At 42.8% G+C, this 20,230-nt stretch overlaps 1 protein-coding gene across 1 annotated transcript in view; it reads left to right on the top strand.

Moving 5' to 3' along the window:
* LOC139262844 (protein diaphanous homolog 1-like) overlaps positions 1-19,219 on the top strand; it is a 460,427-nt gene extending 441,208 nt beyond the window's left edge. Inside the window, exon 27 of the mRNA XM_070878024.1 lies at positions 18,844-19,219. Within this exon, the coding sequence (XP_070734125.1) occupies positions 18,844-19,016 (173 nt within the window). The 3' untranslated portion in view covers positions 19,017-19,219. The remainder of the gene's footprint in view (positions 1-18,843) is intronic.
* Positions 19,220-20,230: the final 1,011 nt, after the last annotated feature.

Here is a 20,230-nt window from a genome sequence, read left to right as displayed (position 1 = left end):
GTCGAAATGTCTGGAGCTCAGTTCCCACTCCCCCTGCCTTCAGTTCTGAAGCTGCTAAAGAGCTGTAGTACAATCTTATCCGACAATGAATTGCTCTCCCAGCAGACAGTCTTTACATGTGACGCACCCTTTTTATACCCAATGCATATATTATACCGATATAATAATCCACAAGTATATCTACCATTTACACGGCACAAGTCAGGCGTGTGATGGAATACTCTCCACTTGCCTGGATGAGTGCAGCTCCAACAACACTCAAGAAGCTCAACACCCTCCAGGACAAAGCAGCCCTCTTGATTGGCACCTTGTCCACCATCTTAAACATTCACTCCCTCCACCATCGGCGCACCATGGCTGCAAAATGTAATGCAGCAACTCGCCAAGGCTTCTTTGACAGTATCTCCCAAACCTGTGACCTCTACCACCTTGAAGGACAAAAGGCAGCAGGCGCTTAGGAACAACTCCACCTGCAACTTCCCCTCCAAGTCACACGCCATCCTTGCATGGAAATATATCGCCGTTCTTTCATCACTGGGTCAAAATCCTGGAACTTCCTCCCTAATGGCACTGTGGGAGTATGTTCAGCACATGAGTGGGCAAAAATTTGGCAGATGGAGTATAATGTTGGAAACTGTGAGGTCATGCACTTTGGCAGAAAAAAATCAAAGAGCATGTTATTATTTAAATAGCGAAAGATTGCAAAGTGCCACAGTACAGCGGGACCGGGGGGTACTTGTGCATGAAACACAAAAGGATAGTATGTGATCAGGAAGGCCAATGGTATCTTGGCCTTTATTGCAAAGGGGATGGAGTATAAAAGCAGGGACGTCTTACTACATCTATATAAGGAATTGGTGATGCCACATCTGGATTACTGCGTGCAGTTTTGGTTTCCATATTTACGAAAGGATATACTTGCTTTGGAGGCAGTTCAGAGAAGGTTCATTAGGTTGATTTTGGGGATGAGAGGGTTGACTTATGAGGAAAGGCTGAGTAGGTTGGGCCTCATTGGAATTCAGAAGAATGAGAGGTGATCTTATCGAAACGTATAAGATTATGAGGGGGCTTGACAAGGTGGATGCAGAGAGGATGTTTCCACTGATGGGGGAGATTATAACTAGAGGGCATGATCTTAGAATAAGGGGCTGCCCATTTAAAACCGAGATGAGGAGAAATTTCTTAGGGTTATAAATCTGTGGAATTCGCTGCCTCAGAGAGCTGTGGAAGTTGGGACATTAAATAAATTTAAGACCGAAATAGACAGTTTCTTAAACGATAAGGGGTTATGGGGAGCGGGCGGGGAAGTGGAGCTGAGTCCATGATTAGATCAGCCATGATATTGAATGGCGGAGTAGGCTTGAGGGGCCGCATGGCCTACTCCTGTTCCTATTTCTTATGTTCTTATGATCTGTGGCAGTTCAAGAAGGCAGCTCACCAACACCTTCTCAAGGGCAGTTAGGGATGTGGCCTTGCCAGCGATGCCCACATCCCATGAACGAATACAAAATAAAAGTAGGGAGATATGGCTTTTGTGAGGGAACAAATGAACAGAGTACAGACAAACAGACTAAATGAAAGAGCAGAACGTACTCCTGTTGGATTGAGAAAGCATAATCTTATCTAATTGTTGCTGAATGGCACATTCTCTTAGGTTTATTATGTTTTAAGGATTATGTCATCCTTAGCTTAAAGGGAAAGGAGAGTCTCAGTGGTAGCGCTCTCTCCTCTAGGTCAGAAGGTTGTGGGTTCAAGATCCACATAATCTAGGCACACATTCCAGTGCACTACTGAGGGAGTGCCACTGTCGCAGGTGCCACCTTTTGAGTGAGATGTTAAACTGAGGACCCATCTGCCCCCTCAGGTGGATCACATGGCACTATTTCGAACAAGAGCAGGAAAGTTTTTCTCCAGTGTTCTGGCCAATATTTATCCCTCAACCAACATCACTAAAACAGATTATCTGGTCATTATTTCATTGCCGTTTGTAGGACCTTGCTGTGCACAAATTGGCAGTTTTTCTTGCATTACTGCAGTGACGACACTTCAAAAGTATTTTATTTGCTTAAAGTGCTTTGGGACGTCCTGAGGTCATGAAAGGCGCGATAGAAATGCAAATTTTTTTTTCATCAATTAAAGGGGAAGGAAAGTGGGATGAGACTGGATAACCTCTTGTTGACAAGCGCAGATACAATGGTAAGTAATTCAGGGAATCTAATACGGCCAGAGTGATCTCCTGAACTTGTTTCGATCGCCTGGATGGGTCAGAGAGTAATTTCCCACAGAGTTTTTTTCCCCAATTGGCCTGGGTTTTTATCTGGTTTTTTCCCTCTCCCAAGAGATCGCATGGCTCCGGGTGGGGTGGAGTGCAAAATGTTGCGATACATGGGGTATCGCAGTTGTGTGGGGCGGACTGGTTGGGCCGGATGCTCCTTACCTGTCCGCCATTGTTCATAGGTTTATATGTAGCCTTCAGGCTGGTGACCGAGGGCCGTGTGGCTCTTTGTCGGCCTGCGCGGACACGATGGGCCGAAATGGCCTCCTTCTGCGCTGTAAATTTCTATGTTTAGAAAGTCTAGGAGAGTACTTTTTAATCAAAATGTTCCTACTCAACCTTATTTTTAAATCAGAAAATGGTAAATTTACTTTTAAATGATTTGCTTTTCTATAAACATCAATTTTGCCGCTGTGGAAACCCATGAAGGTGGTTTATTGCCATCCTTGGCCACTCCGGTGATGTCAGTTGCTGAGAGAGCACAGTATTTCTGGGAGTTGGCTGCATTGTGAACAGCCCGACTGCAAGCTACTACATGTGTCCAGAGGAATTAACATTTCCAGAAAAGATATGAAATTATTCTTCTAAATTTATCATTTTCCTCTATTATCAGGAGGTATAATCAGTAAACTATACTCTTCCCTTCCACATGCCCCCATCAATGTTCCCTTTAATTTTTTTTTCTGCGCGTGGTCCCTTTAACTGGCTGCGCAGCCGATCCCTGTAAAAGCCGATGAGCAGCCTGCGCGGAACCTCCAGTCCACCGCGCAGCTTAGCAGGAACGCTGCTTCCCATCACCTTTAATATCAGAGGATAGGATGGGGGAGTGGGGAAAGCAGATAGTTGGCAGTCATTATGTGAGGTCAGGTCAGGTGTCGCACTTTCCATAATAGGCTCCTCTGTCCTGGAAATTCACTCAAGACTGATTTGGCATTTTTAATTCTTATGAATTACATTTGAGCACACAGTATAATTTGTGTTTAAGCTCTTATTTTCTTGTCTCTGTCATGTGGGATTCATCAGTTTAATAATACAACATTTTTGCTAATTGCCCTTAGCACTATATTTAATTTGATAGAATTCACCAAAGTGGGGTATGTTGAAATATCATCATTCACTTGGAAAGTATGTTCATGGCTGAAATCCACTGAGAACTACTCTACTTTTTGGTGTATGAAATATTGTTTTCTCATAATCAGGTCATTATGTGGCTTGATTATTTTTTTAATTCATTCTCATGGGCGTCGCTGGCGAGGCCAACATCTGTTGTCCATCCCTAGTTGCCCTGATCAAGTGGTGCTGGTCCGTCTTTTTGATACAACTGAATGGCTTGATAGGCCACTTCAGAGGGCAGTTAAGCGTCACATATAAGCCAGACCGGGCAAGGACAGCAGGTTTCCTTCTGTAAAGTGTTCCTTCCTCTAGTGTCAGCTTTGGCTCAGTGGGTAGCACTCTCGCCTCTGAGTCTGAAGGTTGTGCATTCAAGTCCCACTCTAGAGACTTGAGCACAAAAGAAATCTCGGCTGACATTCCAGTGCTATACTGAGGGAGCACTGCACTGTTAAGGTGCCGTCTTTTAGAAACAGAGGCCGTGTCTGCTCTCAAGTGGACATAAAAGATCCCACGGCACTATTTCGAAGAAGAGCAGGGGAGTTATCCCGGGTGTGCTGGCCAATATTTATCCCTCAATCTACATAACAAATACAGATTATCTGATCATTATCACATTGCTGTTTGTGGGAGCTTGCTGTGCGCAAATTGGCTGCTGTGTTTCCTACATTACAACAGCGACTACACTCCAAAAGTACTTCATTGGCTGTAAAGCGCTTTGAGACATCCAGTGGTCGTGGATGGCGCTATACAAATCCAAGTCTTTCTTTCGTAAAGGGCGTTGGTGTTAGCTGGGTTTTTAACAACAATCCAACAGCTTCATGGTCACTTCTACTGATGCCAGCTTTTTAAAACTGAATTCAAATTCTCAAGCTGCCGTGGTGCGATTGAACTTGTTCTTTGGATTATTAGTCCAGGTCTCTGGATTACTAGTGCAGTAACATAACCACTACACTACCTGCAGCTCGTGTGTATCTACGCTTGCATTTTCAGCCCACATTGCTTTGGATGTTGCCAAAGCTGGAATTTAATGTTTTCCAGCAAGAGAAAGCTAATGGAAGAAGAGAAATACTGTCCAACAATTTACCATGTCATCGCCACATCTTAATGTCCATCACACCGTGAATTACTTTAAAGTCCAGCGAGTGTAGGTCAACACAATAGCTGCTCTGTACCAGCAACATTCCACAAATAGGAATGCGATGCGTTACCAGTTCATCTGTTTTCTGTGGAATTGGTTCAGTGAGGACACTGGGAGCGGTCCATGCTACTCTTTGAATATATGGCTCTTTAACGTCAACTTGGACGGGCAGACAGGAATTTGATTTTTAATGTCCCTTCTGAAGTATGGCATCTTTGACAGTGCAACACTTCCTCAGATTATAAACATGTCCTAGGGTGTGTTTGAAGCAAGAGTTGTTAATAACTGAGCTAATTGACAAAATAAGGAGAAAGGATTGTCCCAACAACAATGTGAATATATAGGCTATGCAAAATCTATCTTAAGATGCCCTTCCTGATCCTATTCTGGGACTTGACCATGTAACTTACTGACCCAGCAGGAGTGTTACCAACTGATCCATAACAACACCAGGTCCTTAGCAATCTGCTAATCTGAAGTACAATGTTGTTTAATATTTTGTAGCAAATATATTTATTTTTGCTATGCTAGCATTAGTTCGGAGAGAGTGATTCTTTTTCTTCAGGACAAAGTATGCTCTCTTTCCAAAGAAAGCAAACAGACCATTTAATCCCATATCCATCAGTAGGACTTTTTATTGATCCACCCTCCAGGGAATCATCCTTTACTTGGTGCTTTTCTATCAAGTTATTCCATAGCATGGAAATTAGAAAGCAGCAAGTTCAGCGTTTTTATATGGACTCATACTTGGTGTAAAGATTAAAACAACTACCTCATCAGGCGTGTATGTCACTGTCTTGTTTTATCGCATAATACTCCTGAGAAGTACCTTGGGACATTTCACTACGTTAAAGGCATTATATAACTACAAGTTGTTGTATTTAAAAATCATACTGTTGATGACTTCCAATTGCTGGTACTGAGGTAAACAAAAGTTCAGTTTGATCTCCTAACAACAACAACTTGCATTTATATAGCGCCTTTAACGCAGTGAAACGTCCCAAGGCACTTCACGGTGTATTATGAGATAAAACAATTTGGCATAAGTAGAAATTAGTGCAGGTGACCAAAAGCTTGGTCAAAGAGGTAGGTTTTAAGGAGCATCTTGAAGGAGGATAGAGAGGCGGAGAGATTCAGGCAGGGAGTTAGTTGATCTCAAGCTGGGTGGTGATGGGGACACCACAGCAACTTTGGGCTAAAGAAGAGAAAGATCGGTCAGATATGTTGCCGTCGGGTGACGAGGAGATTAGGCTCTGTTGTGATGCCTTTGAATGTCGCATAGCCAGTTGACACTCGCAGTGTACACGGAAAGAGCGTGCAGCAAACCGGTCCCACCCATTCCTTCCCTCAACGACTATCTGCCCCACGTGTGACAGAGACTGTGGCTCTCGTATTGGACTGTTTAGCCACCTAAGAACTCATATTTTAAGAGTGGAAGCAAGTCTTTCTCAATTCCGAGGGACTGCCCATAATGGTGATGATGATGACACTGACAAAGGGTGATTGGCTGCGGTACCAGAGAGCTGCTTGCACCCATTGGATCCATACTTCAATGAGGAGAAAATCTACTTGTGTCCTGCGCAGTTAACTTGATCAGTTCTTTAACAATTCCTAGTTAAGCATTTTCAGCTCACTCCCACGTTCTTAAAATGCAATTCACATTTCCACACACTGCCATGAACATCTGCATCTACTACATGATGTTGTGTATGATCAGGGTATTTCTGTGCTTATGTGACCATTTGATTTCAAACAGCTCCTCGGCCCCAGGTTTCCACATGATTTGCTCCTGATTTTTAGGAGCAACTGGTGGAGAACGGAGTATCTTAGAAATCGCAATTCTCCACATTTAAGTTTTCTGCAGTTCTAGTCATGTAGAACAGTTTTACTTTGGAACACAATTTTTTTTTTCAAAAGGGGGCGTGTCCAGCCACTGACGCCTGATTTGAAAGTTTCCACAGTGAAAACGTACTCCAAACTAACTTAGAATGGAGCAAGTGAAGATTTTTGTAGAACTGAAAAAACCTTGTCTATACATTAAAAAATCAGGCGCAGGTTACAAATTAAGCATCCAGAACGAGGTGTGGGGGGAAGGGAAGTCATTACATTCTACAATAAATCCTTAGTTATACTTATACAAATATTATACAAATAATTCCAACCTGAATAAAAATTTATAAGCAAAGAAAAGATTAAATAAACCATGTTCCTACCTGTGTGAAAGTGCTTCAGGCAGGGAGAAGGCTGCAGGAAGCCTCAAGTTGAGGCAGCCGTTCCCGACAGCAGCGGGGGGGTGAAGGCAGTGAGGAGGCAGCCGTTCCCGATGGCAGGGTTGGGGGAGGAGGCAGTGAGAAGGCTGCAGGAAGCCTCAGAAGTTGAGGCAGCCATTCCCGACGGCAGGGCGGGGGGAGGCCCCCCTGCCGTCGGTCGGGCCCGTCGGGAAACGGCTGCCTCAACTTCTGAGGCTTCCTGCAGCCTTCTCACTGCTGCAAGAAGCCTCAGTGCTGATCATGGAAGGGCAATGTGGTTTTATTAAAAAATGTTAAAAATTGAACAGCTACAAAGAACTACAAAAATGGCCAAGTGCTAATGTTTCTTCACACGGCGCGTGCGCGAACGCTCCAACGCGCACGCGCATGGTTGCCGGCACGAAAAAAACTCATTTAAATGGTACCCGCCCCCTCCTACTTACAAAATCGGTGCGAGTGGTAGGCTCCGCCCCCTGGGCGCCACGCCAAGCTGACATCGAGCTGCAAAGCGCTCGAGAATAGCGCGTTTTTTTTTCAGGCGCCGTTTTCGGCGCGAAAAACGGGCGCCCAGCTCGGAGGGGGGCCTGTTTTGCCGCATGTGGAAACTTGGGGCCCTAGTTTCTTACTCTAGAATAAGACCATCATACTCACAGTCTTTATAGCACATTATCACTTTTGCTTAGGAGATTCTAAGTAAAAGTGATTTGAGTCATTTAAAATAAATCCAGTTTAAAATTACTAGCAGATATCACATGGTGTTACTCACATATGGCCTGAAAGAAAGAACTTGCATTATACAGCATTTTTCATCAGCACCTCTGGCATCTAAAAGCGTTTACAGTCACTGAAGTACTTTTTAAATGTAGGGTATAAGACAGCCAGTTTGTGCACTGCAAGGTCCCACAAACAGAAAGGTGAAGGAAAAATCCAATTATGGTGCTTGCCACAGGACACGCCGATCCAGTAGTTTCTGGGCCTCCCTATTGTCATAACAACATACGAAATAGGAGCAGGAGCAGGTCATTGGCCCGTCGAGCCTGCTCTGCCATTTAATAAGATCATGGCTGATCTGATCTTGGGCTCAGCTCCACTTCCCTGCCCGCTCCCTATAAACCCTTCACTCCCTTATCGTTCAAAATCTGTCTGTCTCTCCACCTTAAATATATTCAATGACCCAGCCTCCACAGCTCTCTGGGGCACAGAAAGATTTACAACCCTCTGAGAGAAGAAATTTCTCCTCATCTCCGTTTAAATGAGCGGCCTCTTATTCTGAAACTATGCCCCCTTTCTGGACCGCCACTGTTCCGCTTCATGTCAGGACCATAAATCACGCCACAAACAGGGTCCTTACGACATGAAATGCTAGCCCTAAATGTCTGGCGAGATTCATTCGTAGTTACAGTGCAAATCCAGCAATTTCTCGACACTCACGGGGAGGTTGACAGCCAGCTCGCGTTTTGCGAGGTTAACCGCGGGATGGAGCAAATCGTCCAGCAATTTGTGGCGATACGCAACTCACGGGGTATCTCTCCCTCGCCACAAATTGCTGTTTTTTTCTTTAACGCATTAATAATGATGGGCGCTGTGAAATTGACATTTTTTTCAGCAAATTCCAGGCAGAAGTACAAGATCTTGCATTTGATCGTACCAATTAGTACATCCTCTGGGATGGTCAGTTATTCCCAATAGTTTCACTTTTTTTCTGTTATTAGTCCCCACCTTGATTACTTGCAAGAGCCACTCAAAGCATCTGTTCTTGGAACACTGCATATTTACTTTTTATTTTCCCTAATCCTATATTTATCTGGAGAAAATGACTGTGTTTCTAAGTGTCGTTCAGTAATTTTCTTCGAACTGACTTGATGGTTGATATGAAAAGCTTCTACTTGGTAATTAACCTACATTTAAAAAAAGAACAAAAACAATTCTATAAATAAATTAGCTTTGATTTCCCCCCCCCTGAAGTCTCAAAATTCCATCCAATTAATTTGTCAATTTAAGATTACCAGTTATTTCTCCCGACTTGTATTTTATTCTATTTAAGAGAATATTTTACTCACTGGGGCAAGGAATAGAAAATTTCCCCCATTTATTGTGCTCTATACATGAATCAATCATTGGTAAAGCACAGAGTAAAGCTCCCTTTACATCTCCAAAAATGTCCCATCATAACCCCACTTCAAACGGCTATCCTGAGGCAGCAGTGGAACAATTAAGCTCCCATTCCTGCTATTGCTGTGGCCTTTAAGTGACACCGCACATTTGGTAGCAATTGATGATGAATTTACCAGTGGTTATGTGCCGTTTGTTTATTTGGTCTTTCATCCCCACTGAGATTTAACTTGAGTCTTCTCGAACTTTAGACCCTTAAAACCATTAGAGGAGAGTTCAGTTCTGCCAGTCTGGGATCGATTCAAACTCTAGCTCCTAAATATTGAATATAAAGCTGCTGGAAGCATTCAGTTTTTTGTGTCTGTTGAACAGTGTTAAATATTCATCGAAATGATTTATTTATTCATTTGCCATTCGAACATGGTCTCCAAATATGTATGCTGGCAGTTACAGCGCACAAGTTTGAGTGTGGTCGAGAAACGGTCAGTGCTGCTATTTGATGTCTGCATTGCACAGCACCATAGAAGATTTATTTTCTGAGTTATTACTGAAAATCATTCTAACTCTCTCTAGCCACTGAATTAAATATTTTTGATCCTTATCCAGCTAAAGCACTGCCAAAATCTGAGGCTCGAACAAAAGGGGAAACTGTTTATAACGTGATCACTACCAAGAATATTCTGGAAAAGTTGCCTAAGTTTTACATTTTATTGGGTAGGGTATACCCTTACTCATGTTAGAAAAAAAAAGACTTGCATTTATATAGCGCCTTTCATGACCTCAGGACGTCCCAAAATGCTTTACAGCCAATTCAATACTTTTGAAATGTAGTCACTGTTGTAATGTTGGAAATGCAGCAGCCAACGCGCAGCAAACTCCCACTTGTTTTTAGTGATGTCGATTGAGGGATAAATATTCGCTAGGACACCGGGGATACTCCCTTTTCTTCTTCGGTTTAACGTCTCATCGGAAAGACGGCATCTCAGTGCAGCACTGCCTCAGTTCGGCACTGGGGTGTCAGCCTAGATTTTTGTGAAGAAGTCTCTGCAATGGGACTTGACCCCACAACCTTCTGACTCAGAGGTGAGAGTGCTACCCATTGAGCCGCAGCTGACGCGGCGTGTCATATTAGTCAGAATTCAGCCGTAGATAAGGTAGCTCCTGAGTTTAATCTTCAAGTTAGCTGATCTGAGCTAGGGTAGCAATTGTGACCCTACAGTCCGGCAAGTAAAGGGGAAACCAGGGCATTGTTCCCACTCTTCTTCATTATCCAGTGAATACTAGTGGATGTTGGGTGAGGGCAGGCATTCCCTGTCTGAGCTACAGGATGATACTTGAAGACGAGCCAGAACCAGTGGAACTGTACTTTCAGCAGGTTGGCACCTCTTGCATTGGTAGGGATGAAATTAGATGGGGCAGAAAGGGAGTTCAAGAGTTACACTCAGTAAACTCAATACCTTATGCCTTAAATGATTGTTACTCCTTTTAATGAATCTGATGAAATCCTAATTATCTCCATAACTAAGGGGTCGGTATTTGTTCAATTTGAAATCATTCGAATCTTCTTCTGGGAACATATGCAGGTTGTGTTGTGTAATTGTTGCATCATGTAATACAAATGGTACTTTTGGCTTCCAGCCTACACATTCATTTAAATAATTATCTGATGTGAGCCGCATTTGAGAAAAGGATGGCTCACGCTACAGGGTTTAATTTGATCATTTGGATCTACAGGGTTTAATTTGGTCATTATGATCTACTTAGAATTAAAGACGATTGATCAGTTTTGGGTTGATGCTTTCTTCTCTCCCTCTCCTTCTCCTCCCCTCTCATCCCTCCAGGCCAAACAGAAATATCCTGGAAGTTCGTCTACTTCAGTGCTGTTGCAAATTATCTGCACTGTTAACATTTTCTCTTTATTTCCTTTAGACTCAATGTTGTCTCTCTCTGATATCAGTGACGACAGTGACCTGGTAAAAAAAAAAAATGAGAATGTTTCCTTGCTTGTTCCGGATCCCTATCCCATAATCTTAACCCTTTCAGTAATGCTGGGAAATACATTTTCTGGTTAACATCATTGGAGCTAAAAGTGAAAATATTACGAGTGAAATATTCTACATAAATAACCTGCCATATTAACATTTTTTATTTTGCAAAGGGAAAAAATTGTGGGCAGCAAACACAGAGCACAGTTTGATCAAGCTTTCCACTTTTGCACAATTTCCCATCCATCCCAGCCAGCACAGACATGATAGGCCGAATAGCCGCCTTCTGTGCTGTATCATTCGCTGATTCACTTTAATGGGTGAAAAGTTGCATACTGGCGAGCCGAGAGTCTGAACATCCCGGCCGAGAAGTCACAAGTTTGTTCACATCCCACTTTCTCGATCCTGGTCCGCAGCTCTCTGGCAATGCAGCTCCAATCTGTGATCTCCCATCCTTCGGATTGAGTGCTTTCGGTAAGGGTAGAAGTTAATGGGATGTTGCACCAGAGCAACCAGTTCCTCTGCCTATCACTTGATACTATAATAATTGTTGGCATTGAGAATTTCTGATGGGTATGACGAAGTAAGGAGTGCAGTTCTTAATGCAGTTTAGAACTTAGAGAAAAATATAAATGCAGTGAAATCCATGTTCTGTAATATTTGGAAAATCTACAAACTTTCTCTCATTTTTAACTGGAATGGTTCACGGCTGGACATTTAAGTTGAGGATTGGGGGGGGGGGGTGGTGGCATGTGTTTTTTTTATATAGTTTCTAAAAGTTAACAAAACAGAAGAAACCTTGAGATTTCAAGTTTGTATATTTAAAATGAATACCAATGAGGGGGGTGCATCTGTGTAGATAATGTTCTGCAGGCATAAAGCAAGACAAGTTATTTAATCAAAGACATTTTGAGCCAATGGGTGTAATTTAAAACTCCTCCAGTGATCTGGCTCTTTACAGAATCTTTGAATTGAATGCAGATCAGACGTGTTCCATTCTGCCAGGTTACGGCCCAGCCAACAAGGTTCAAAATTACCCTCTATGTCTTCTGAAAATAACATTCTTGATTTTAAAAAAAAAAGGAAGTAGTTATGGTAACTGGTAAACAAGCATTGAGATGCCTGGCACTTTCATCACAATGTGTTTCCAAATTTCCAGTTACCCAGGTGGGAGGGCCTGAGATGCGGAGCTGCATTGCCAGCGCGTTGGGAATTGGTTGCATGCCCACTCTCGGCTGAACGATCAAGCATGCTCGGGTGATATTAAAGAAGGGTGTGCACTATTTTTATAATGATGTGATGGGGCAGAACTTCTGATAAGATAAGCAAAGGAAAAAACGCTGCATTGAGTTAAGCTGGTTCCTGTTAACTTTCTATTGTGCTTATTTCCCCCCCCGCCCTACATTTCACCAGTCTAGAGAGGCTTGTCTATAAATGATTGCCTCCTTTCAGTCCAACAATAACTGAAAGCTGCTGTAAGAATTCAGCAGTCAATGGAGACCACTTGGTTACACCCAAAGTGGAGTTGGTCTCATTGAGTTGGTCTCATTGAGTTGGTCTCATTGAGTTGGTCTCATTGAGTTGGTCTCATTGAGTTGGTCTCATTGAGTTGGTCTCATTGAGTTGGTCTCATTGAGTTGGTCTCATTGAGTTGGTCTCATTGAGTTGGTCTCAGTGTTTGGGTGGGTAGGAGGGTGAGGTGCATTCACTGGTTTTCTATCCTCCTCTCCTGAGAATGTTGACTTTTGTTGGGGTACAATTGCACAGACACCCGCAGCTCTTCAATACCTTACCAACATGGCTGTCCTTCATGTGTGAGCATGGACAGTGTCAGTGTACAGTTTGTCCGCAGAGGGTCCAATCCTCCACTCACCTGAGGTGCACTTGCGGCTACTTTCCAGCAGGTGTCACGAGAAGACAATCAATGTTTTTGGGGGGGGGGGGTCATTTTTCATCTGCCCACCCACCTGGCCACTAAGGCCAGTTGAACCCTGCTGTTGACTACAGGTATTCTAACTTAAATTCCAATTAGTAATATTGTAGGTCAAGGTGATAGAATCATCGAAATTGACTGCACAGAAGGAGGCCGTTGAGCCCATCACGTCTCGGGCGTAAAAGAGTTATCCAGCCTAATCCCACTTTCCAGCTCTGGGACCCTAGCCTTGCAGGTTACGGTACTTCAGGTCATATCCAAGTACTTTTTAAATGCAATGAGGGTTTCTGCCTCGACCACTTTTTCAAACGCTGCATTCCTGACCCCCCTACTACCATCTGGGTAAAAAAAAATTGTCCTCAACACCCCTCTAATCCTTCGACCAATTACTTCAAATCTATTCCTTCCGGTTATTGAGCTCTCTGCTAAGGGAAATGGGTCCTTCCTGCTCACTCTATCATGGCCCCTCATAATTGTATACATAAAATGGATGGACATAATTTGCTAAGTACCCTCATAATTGTATTCTTAAACAAGGGTCTTGACTGTAATTTTAAACCGTTAAATTAACTTACTTGCAAACTACATTGCTCATGTTCGTGGGTGGTTCCTTAATCCAGAACGGCCCCCCTCTCCACTTCCGACAAAGCTTCACTAAGGATGTCAGGTTGAATGTTTGGTGATCCTGGTCTTATGATGTCAGTAAATTCTTCCCAGCCTTACTGCGATTTGGTTTGTTCCTCCTACTTGCATTGTTTCTAATCCCCTGCTCAGCCCCTTGAGTGCTAACCGTGAATCCCTACCACAAAGCCTTGAAGCTGAAGGATGAAGTGTGCCTTTTACTGTATTAGAAGAAGCTCTGCATCTTTGGAAAGAGTAAAGGGAGTAAATTTGTAACTCACTTTCTTCCCTCAATTCCTTTACGCAACAGTTGGAGTAATTGAAGAATCCCTAGGATGTGTGGGAATGAAGGACATATTAAATGACCCAATATAAAGAGGCTTGTTCAAAAACTTAAATAAAGTTATATATTTAAAGTGTCATACAACTAACCAGTTTACCCTACCACTAGCAGTGCAGACTAGTAACTGCCAGTCGTTTACCTACCACTACCAGTGGCAGATCTGTAACTACCAATGGTATCGAGGTCTAGTACTTCCCGCAGATGCAGCCCGAGTTCATGAGGCCTGGGTCTGTTACAGTATGACCGGGTGCATTTCACAGTTCACTTGGGCATATAATACAAATTTCACACACCCACCATTACACTTTAGTGAATATCTGCTGGTGGCCCGATGCGAGGAATCTCTTCGAGTCAATCACTACAGTGGGACAGGCTCCTGCTAATAATCTGTCCAGCTGCAATGCTGACTTTCAAGAAATTCTGCATGTCATTATCAGGTAGTGTGCTATCACTTTCCCCATTCCTCCTGCCCTGCTGCCAAGTTCAGTGGTGCTCATCAGGAACATTAATGATTTTATTGGCATTCTGTTCATGATTTATTGACATGTTTCCGCTTTGAGAAACAAGGCAGTTCTGCACCAAGGTGAAGGTCATTCATTATATTGAATGATAGCATATTGGTTTCCATTTTTTTAAACTTCTCACCGAGGAAGATTCGACATAGGGAACATAGAAACAGGAGGAGGCCATTTAGCCCCCGAGCCTGTTCCGTCATTCAATGAGATCATGGCTGATCTGTGACCTAACTCCATATACCTGCCTTTGCCCCATATCCCTTAATAACTTTGGTTTAAAATTAACAATTGATCTATCATCAATTGCTGTTTGCGGAAGAAAGTTCCAAACTTCTACCACCCTTTGTGTGTAGAAGTATTTCCTAACTTCACTCCTGTAAGGTCTGGCTCTAATTTTTTGCCCTCCAGTCCTAGACTCTCCAGAAATACTTTTTTCTCCCTACCCAATCTGTTCCTCTTAATAGCTTTAAAATTTTGATCGTCACCCCTTAACCATCTAAATTCCAGGGGATACAACCTTAGTTTGTGTAATCTCGCCTCTTAATTTAACCCTTGGAGTCTGGGTATCTTTCTGAATAATCTATGTTGCACTCCCTCCAAAGCCAATATATTCTTCCTAAGGTGTGGTGCCCAGAACTGCTCACTGTACTCCAGGTGTGGTCTAACCAGGGCTTTGTACAGCTGTAGTTTAACTTCTTATCCCCTTGTATTCTAGATCTCTCGGTATAAAGGCTAGCATTCCATGGTCCCTTTTTTAAGTTCTCTGTACATGTTCTTGACATTTTCATGATCTATGTATCTGGATGCCCAAGTCCCTTTGGACCTCCACTGTTTCTAGCTTTTCACTATTTAGAAAGTACCCTGTTCTATGCTTTTGAGGCCCAAACTGGATGACTTCACATTTGCCTACAATGAAATCCATTTGCCACAGTTTTGTCCATTCACTTAATCAATTAATATCTCTGTAATTTTATGCTTCCATCTACACTGCAGACAATGCCACCTATCTTTGTCATCAGTAAACTTGGAAATGTGGCTTTCTATCCCATCATCTAAGTTGTTAATAAATACGGTGAATAGTTGAGGCCTCAACACGGATCCTTGCAGGACACACATCCTGCCAATTTGAATACCTGCCCATTATCCCTACTCTCTGTCTGCTGTTACTCAGCCAATTTTCTAACCAGATCAATAATTTGTCTTCAGTTCCATGAGCTTCAACCTTAGCTAACAGTCTCTTATGAGAGACTTTATCAAATGCCTTCTGGAAGTCCAAATAAATAACACCCAAAGACATTCCCCTGTCCACTACTTTAGTCACATCGTCAAAAAATTCAATCAGGTTTGTCAGGCGTGACCTACCTTTACAAATCCATGCTGGCTCTCTCTGATCAGCTGAAAATTTTCAAGGTGTTCAGTCACTCTATCCTTAATTATAGACTCCAATAATTTCCTGACAACAGATGTTGGGCTAACATCTATAATTCCCTGGTTTCCCCCTCGCCCTTCTTAAATAGCATAGCGACGTGCAATTTTCCAATCTAAAGGAACGGTTCCCGAATCACGAGAGCTCTGGAAGATTATAGTTAGGGCATCTGAAATGTTCTCACCTACTTCCTTTAAAGCCCTGGGATGGAAAGCCTCTGGCCCTGGAGATTTGTTCCAGGGGAGTGGGGAGGTGACTGAGAAATTACTGCCGATTATACAGTACTTCACCAATTGGCCATCGTTCATGTATGACCCAAGACGGTAAGTGTCGTCGGAATATTTGACCCTCAGCAGCATCCAAGCTTAGCCCAATTTTAATAAGAACATAAGAAATAGGAGCAGGAGTAGGCCATACAGCCCCTCGAGCCTGCTCCGCCATTCAATAAGATCATGGCTGATCTGATCATGGACTCGGCTCCACTTCCCTGCCCGCTCCCCATAACCCCTTATCCCCTTATCGTTTAAGAAACTGTCTCTTTCTGTCTTAAATTTATTTAATGTCCCAGCTTCCACAGCTCTCTGAGGCGGCGAATCCCAGAGATTTACAACCCTCAGAGAAGAAATTTCTCCTCATCTCTGTTTTAAATGGGCGGACCCTTTATTCCAAGATCATGCCCTCCAGTTCTAGTCTCCTCCATCAATGGAAACATCCTCTCTGCATCCACCTTGTCAAGCCCCCTCATAATCTTATACGTTTCGATAAGATCACCTCTCATTCTTCTGAATTCCAATGAGTAGAGGCCCAACCTACTCAATCTTTCTTCATAAGTCAACCACCTCATCCCCGGAATCAACCTAGTGAACCTTCTCTGAACTGCCTCCATAGCAAGTATATCCTTTCATAAATATGGAAACCAAAACTGCATGCGGTATTCCAGGTGTGGCATCACCAATACCTTATATAGCTGTAGCAAGACTTCCCTGCTTTTGTACTCCATCCCATTTGCAATAAAGGCCAAGATATCACTGGCCTTCTTGATCACCTGCTGTACCTGCATACTTATCCTTTTGTGTTTCATGCACAAGTACCCCCAGGTCCCGCTGTACTGCGGCACTTTGCAATCTTTCTCCACTTAAATAATAACTTGCTATTTGATTTTATTTCTGCCACACACTTTCCAACATTATACTCCATCTGCCAAATTTTTGCCCACTCACTTAGCCTGTCTATGTCCTTTTGCAGATTTTTTTGTGTCCTCCTCACACGTTGCTTTTCCTCCCATCTTTGTATTGTCAGCAAACTTGGCTACGTTACACTCAGTCCTTTCTTCCAAGTCATTAATATAGATTGTAAATAGTTGGGGTCCCAGCACTGATCTCTGCGGCACCCCACTAATTACTGGTTGCCAACGCGTGAATGAACCATTTATCCTGATTCTCTGTTCTCTTAGTGGAGCCAATCCTCTAGCCATGCTAATATATTACCCCCAATCCCGTGCACTTTTATCTTGTGCAGTAACCTTTTATGTGGCACCTTGTCAAATGCCTTCTGGAAATCCAAATACACCACATCCACTGGTTCCCATTTATCCACCCTGTTTGTACATCCCTCAAAGAACTCCAGCAAATTTGTCAAACATGACTTCCCCTTCATAAATCCATGCTGACTCTGCCTGACCGATGTTTGCTCTCCTGATATGCACACACACATACTTTACAGGATTACTAGATAGCAATCAAGCATGAGAGACCTGGCTATTTCCCCACTCTCTCCTAGTCCTCCTACCACCTTGTTACGCATTTTATTTCAATCGGGGCAGAAGGATAGTCCCAAGTTGTGGACTATCTCATGACCCGCCATGTATAATAATCCTTCGACAGCAATGCAGCCGCAAGAGCTAGGTTTAATATGCAGAAATCCTTGATCAGAAATCGGAAGGCCATTCTTGTCAAGTGGGCCTCTCGTGCTGTAGGTTCTATGAGACTAGGTAGCCTCCATTCGTGTGTCCTCTTTCCCCTTTTCTCAAGGTGTGAAATTTCGTCACCATGAAATAGTCTGTATTGTCGCAAACTGGCAAAGCTCACCGCGTATTGTTCCTGGTACACTTCAGTCTCGATGAGCTCTGGAATTTATGTTTCTCAACTGTGAAATAATGCAGCTTTACCCATGAGGCTTTGCTCTGTCCTCTGGGTGAAAATGCCTCCACGGTGATTAAACATGAAGAGTAAGGTGATGAAAATAGTGTTTACACAAAATCCAAAGCCTTTGGTCAAATAATATCATACATATATCATTGTCCTTTAGCTCACTTGACCTTGTGACTTTTATCTGATTTGTTCTGCAAGTCAAGGCAGGTGAGAAGTTTATCCAAAATGGCGTGCTGTGCATTTGTGTGGTTTCACTAATCTTTTTTAAATTCAAGTTGTTCCCTCTCCCCCTCTCTGTTTCCTCTACTCCCAGCATGCTTTACTGACAGTGATTCTTAACTGTTTGATAATGCCTGCATGTTATTTCAAAGGTACTAAGTATAATGATTATCAGAACCCTCCATTTATATTGACAGAAGATAACCATTAACTTGACAGGCTTAGTCAGTGAAAGGATTAATCTCATCCCTAGCCTGTTCCCAGATGTGAAATTATCTTCAAGCAAAGCAATGGTGACAAAAGCTCAGCCACTCCAGATATCTTAAACGAACAGCACCAATTAAGTTGCAGCCATTCCAAGTGCGATTGTGTGCAGAGATTGGAGTGGGGCAAGGTCAGCGCGTAACCTGGTGTGACTCCCCAAATGTTTAAATGCACCGGTTCACGTGATGGTCACCAGTGAGATATTGTGTGTAAATATAATTGCCCAATTTAATTCACAGTAAGCAAAGACAATGAGTTATCATCGTGGCCAGATCTAGCTGTATTCCTTTGATGGCCAGTTGTCATTTTATGGTTGTCCGTACTGTCACGGAGTTTTCATTTTTTCTGTCCTACAACCTGTTGCAGATCCCAGTGTTGCATCTGAAATGTCGGGATCTTCATAGATTCCGGAGTCTGATCTCTAATTTGCTAAACCTGTAGTGTATTACGTTGCAACGTAGTAGAAAGACTGACGCCCTTTGTTTTCTATCTTCCCCCAGCTAATCGAAGAGGCAATGCTATGACTTCTATTCTAGCCAAAGAACTTACCAAGGACGATGCCATCGGTCAGACCGTAAGTAAGAAGCAGAAAACAAGCAAAGAAGTCCAGAATGTTGCAACGCCGATGGAACACGACGAGATGCTGGAGGACATTCTTACACGCGCCAGTTAAACCCATAGGAAGTATCTGGAATTCGAAATCCTGTGCCATAAATCCATTTTTTTTGGTTTGATGCTTTTTTTTAATAATCTGAACCTTGAATGTGTTACAGTTGGATTTTTTTTTTGGACTAATTTTATCTTGTCTGAAAATGGTGGCACTTCCCTGACACTGCACAGGTGGCTTATTGTCGATATGAAAGGGGTTGGGGGCAGTGTGGGGCGGGGGCTGGACAGATGCTATTTCAGCGCATAATACTGTTCTCCGATATCAATTTTGACAATGCTGCAGTGCAGATTTTGTCTCGTGTAGGTGTCCCCCTGGTGTTTTGGGTGACTTTGCTTATTTTTCCTCAAGTTTTAAACATATCTGTTGATTTCCATCTTTGATGGGTTTCATTTCTAACCCACAAGTTACTGAGATAAAAATAAACTTATTTGCACATCAACCTCATAGGCCACTTAAAATAAATTGGTAGGTGTTTCTATTCACGTTCGTTCTTAATAGTATTGTACAATATTTTATTGGGGGCGGGGCGGGGGGGGAAGAGATTCTTATTGTACCATAGATCACACGTGTGACAATTAATAATCCTACAAGAGCTGGCAATACACCCAAGTGTGCAGCACTGGTTAAACACACACATCATATAGTGTATAAAAACAAGTTAGTGATTTTTTTTTTTAATGTGCTATAAAGCTAAAAAGATTAAAAATTAAATATTATCAATGATGGTCAATATGTTACACAGTTGGGGAGGCAAAAATCAGGTGCGTTTTGGCTACTTTCAAGAATTTGCCCAGGAAGCCTCCATTTTTAGTATTACTGCCTCTTTGCTCATCCCTTGCTTTTATCTCTCTCCTACCTACCCTCCCCACTCAAACTTTGGTGCACTGTGACTGCCAGTTCACAAGTTAGAATTATTTCACCCATTTGCCCTTTAAGCTACACGGAACTGCTCATCGCACACCTTCTGGAGGTAGTTGCCACGATGCTAAGGATCACAAGTTGGAACTGTCACCATTAAAGGAGGAAGCATCTGCCAAAAGGTCAGACACTGCTTTGAAATCGATGATTAAATCACTTTTACTTATTTTGAACCCACCACCAAATTAGTATGGACAAACCTCCTTCAGTGATTCCTGTTGCCCTGTTCACGAGTTAATGTTCTAAGCACTTTGCTGGACCATTCTTGCCCAAATTACTTTTCTCCAGATGCCATTTCT

This window comes from Pristiophorus japonicus, chromosome 4 (genome assembly GCF_044704955.1).
Source record: "Pristiophorus japonicus isolate sPriJap1 chromosome 4, sPriJap1.hap1, whole genome shotgun sequence".
Lineage (NCBI taxonomy): Eukaryota > Metazoa > Chordata > Chondrichthyes > Pristiophoridae > Pristiophorus > Pristiophorus japonicus.
The sequence above is the reverse complement of the archived record's forward strand: the minus strand, read 5'-3'. Positions and strand labels throughout refer to the sequence as shown.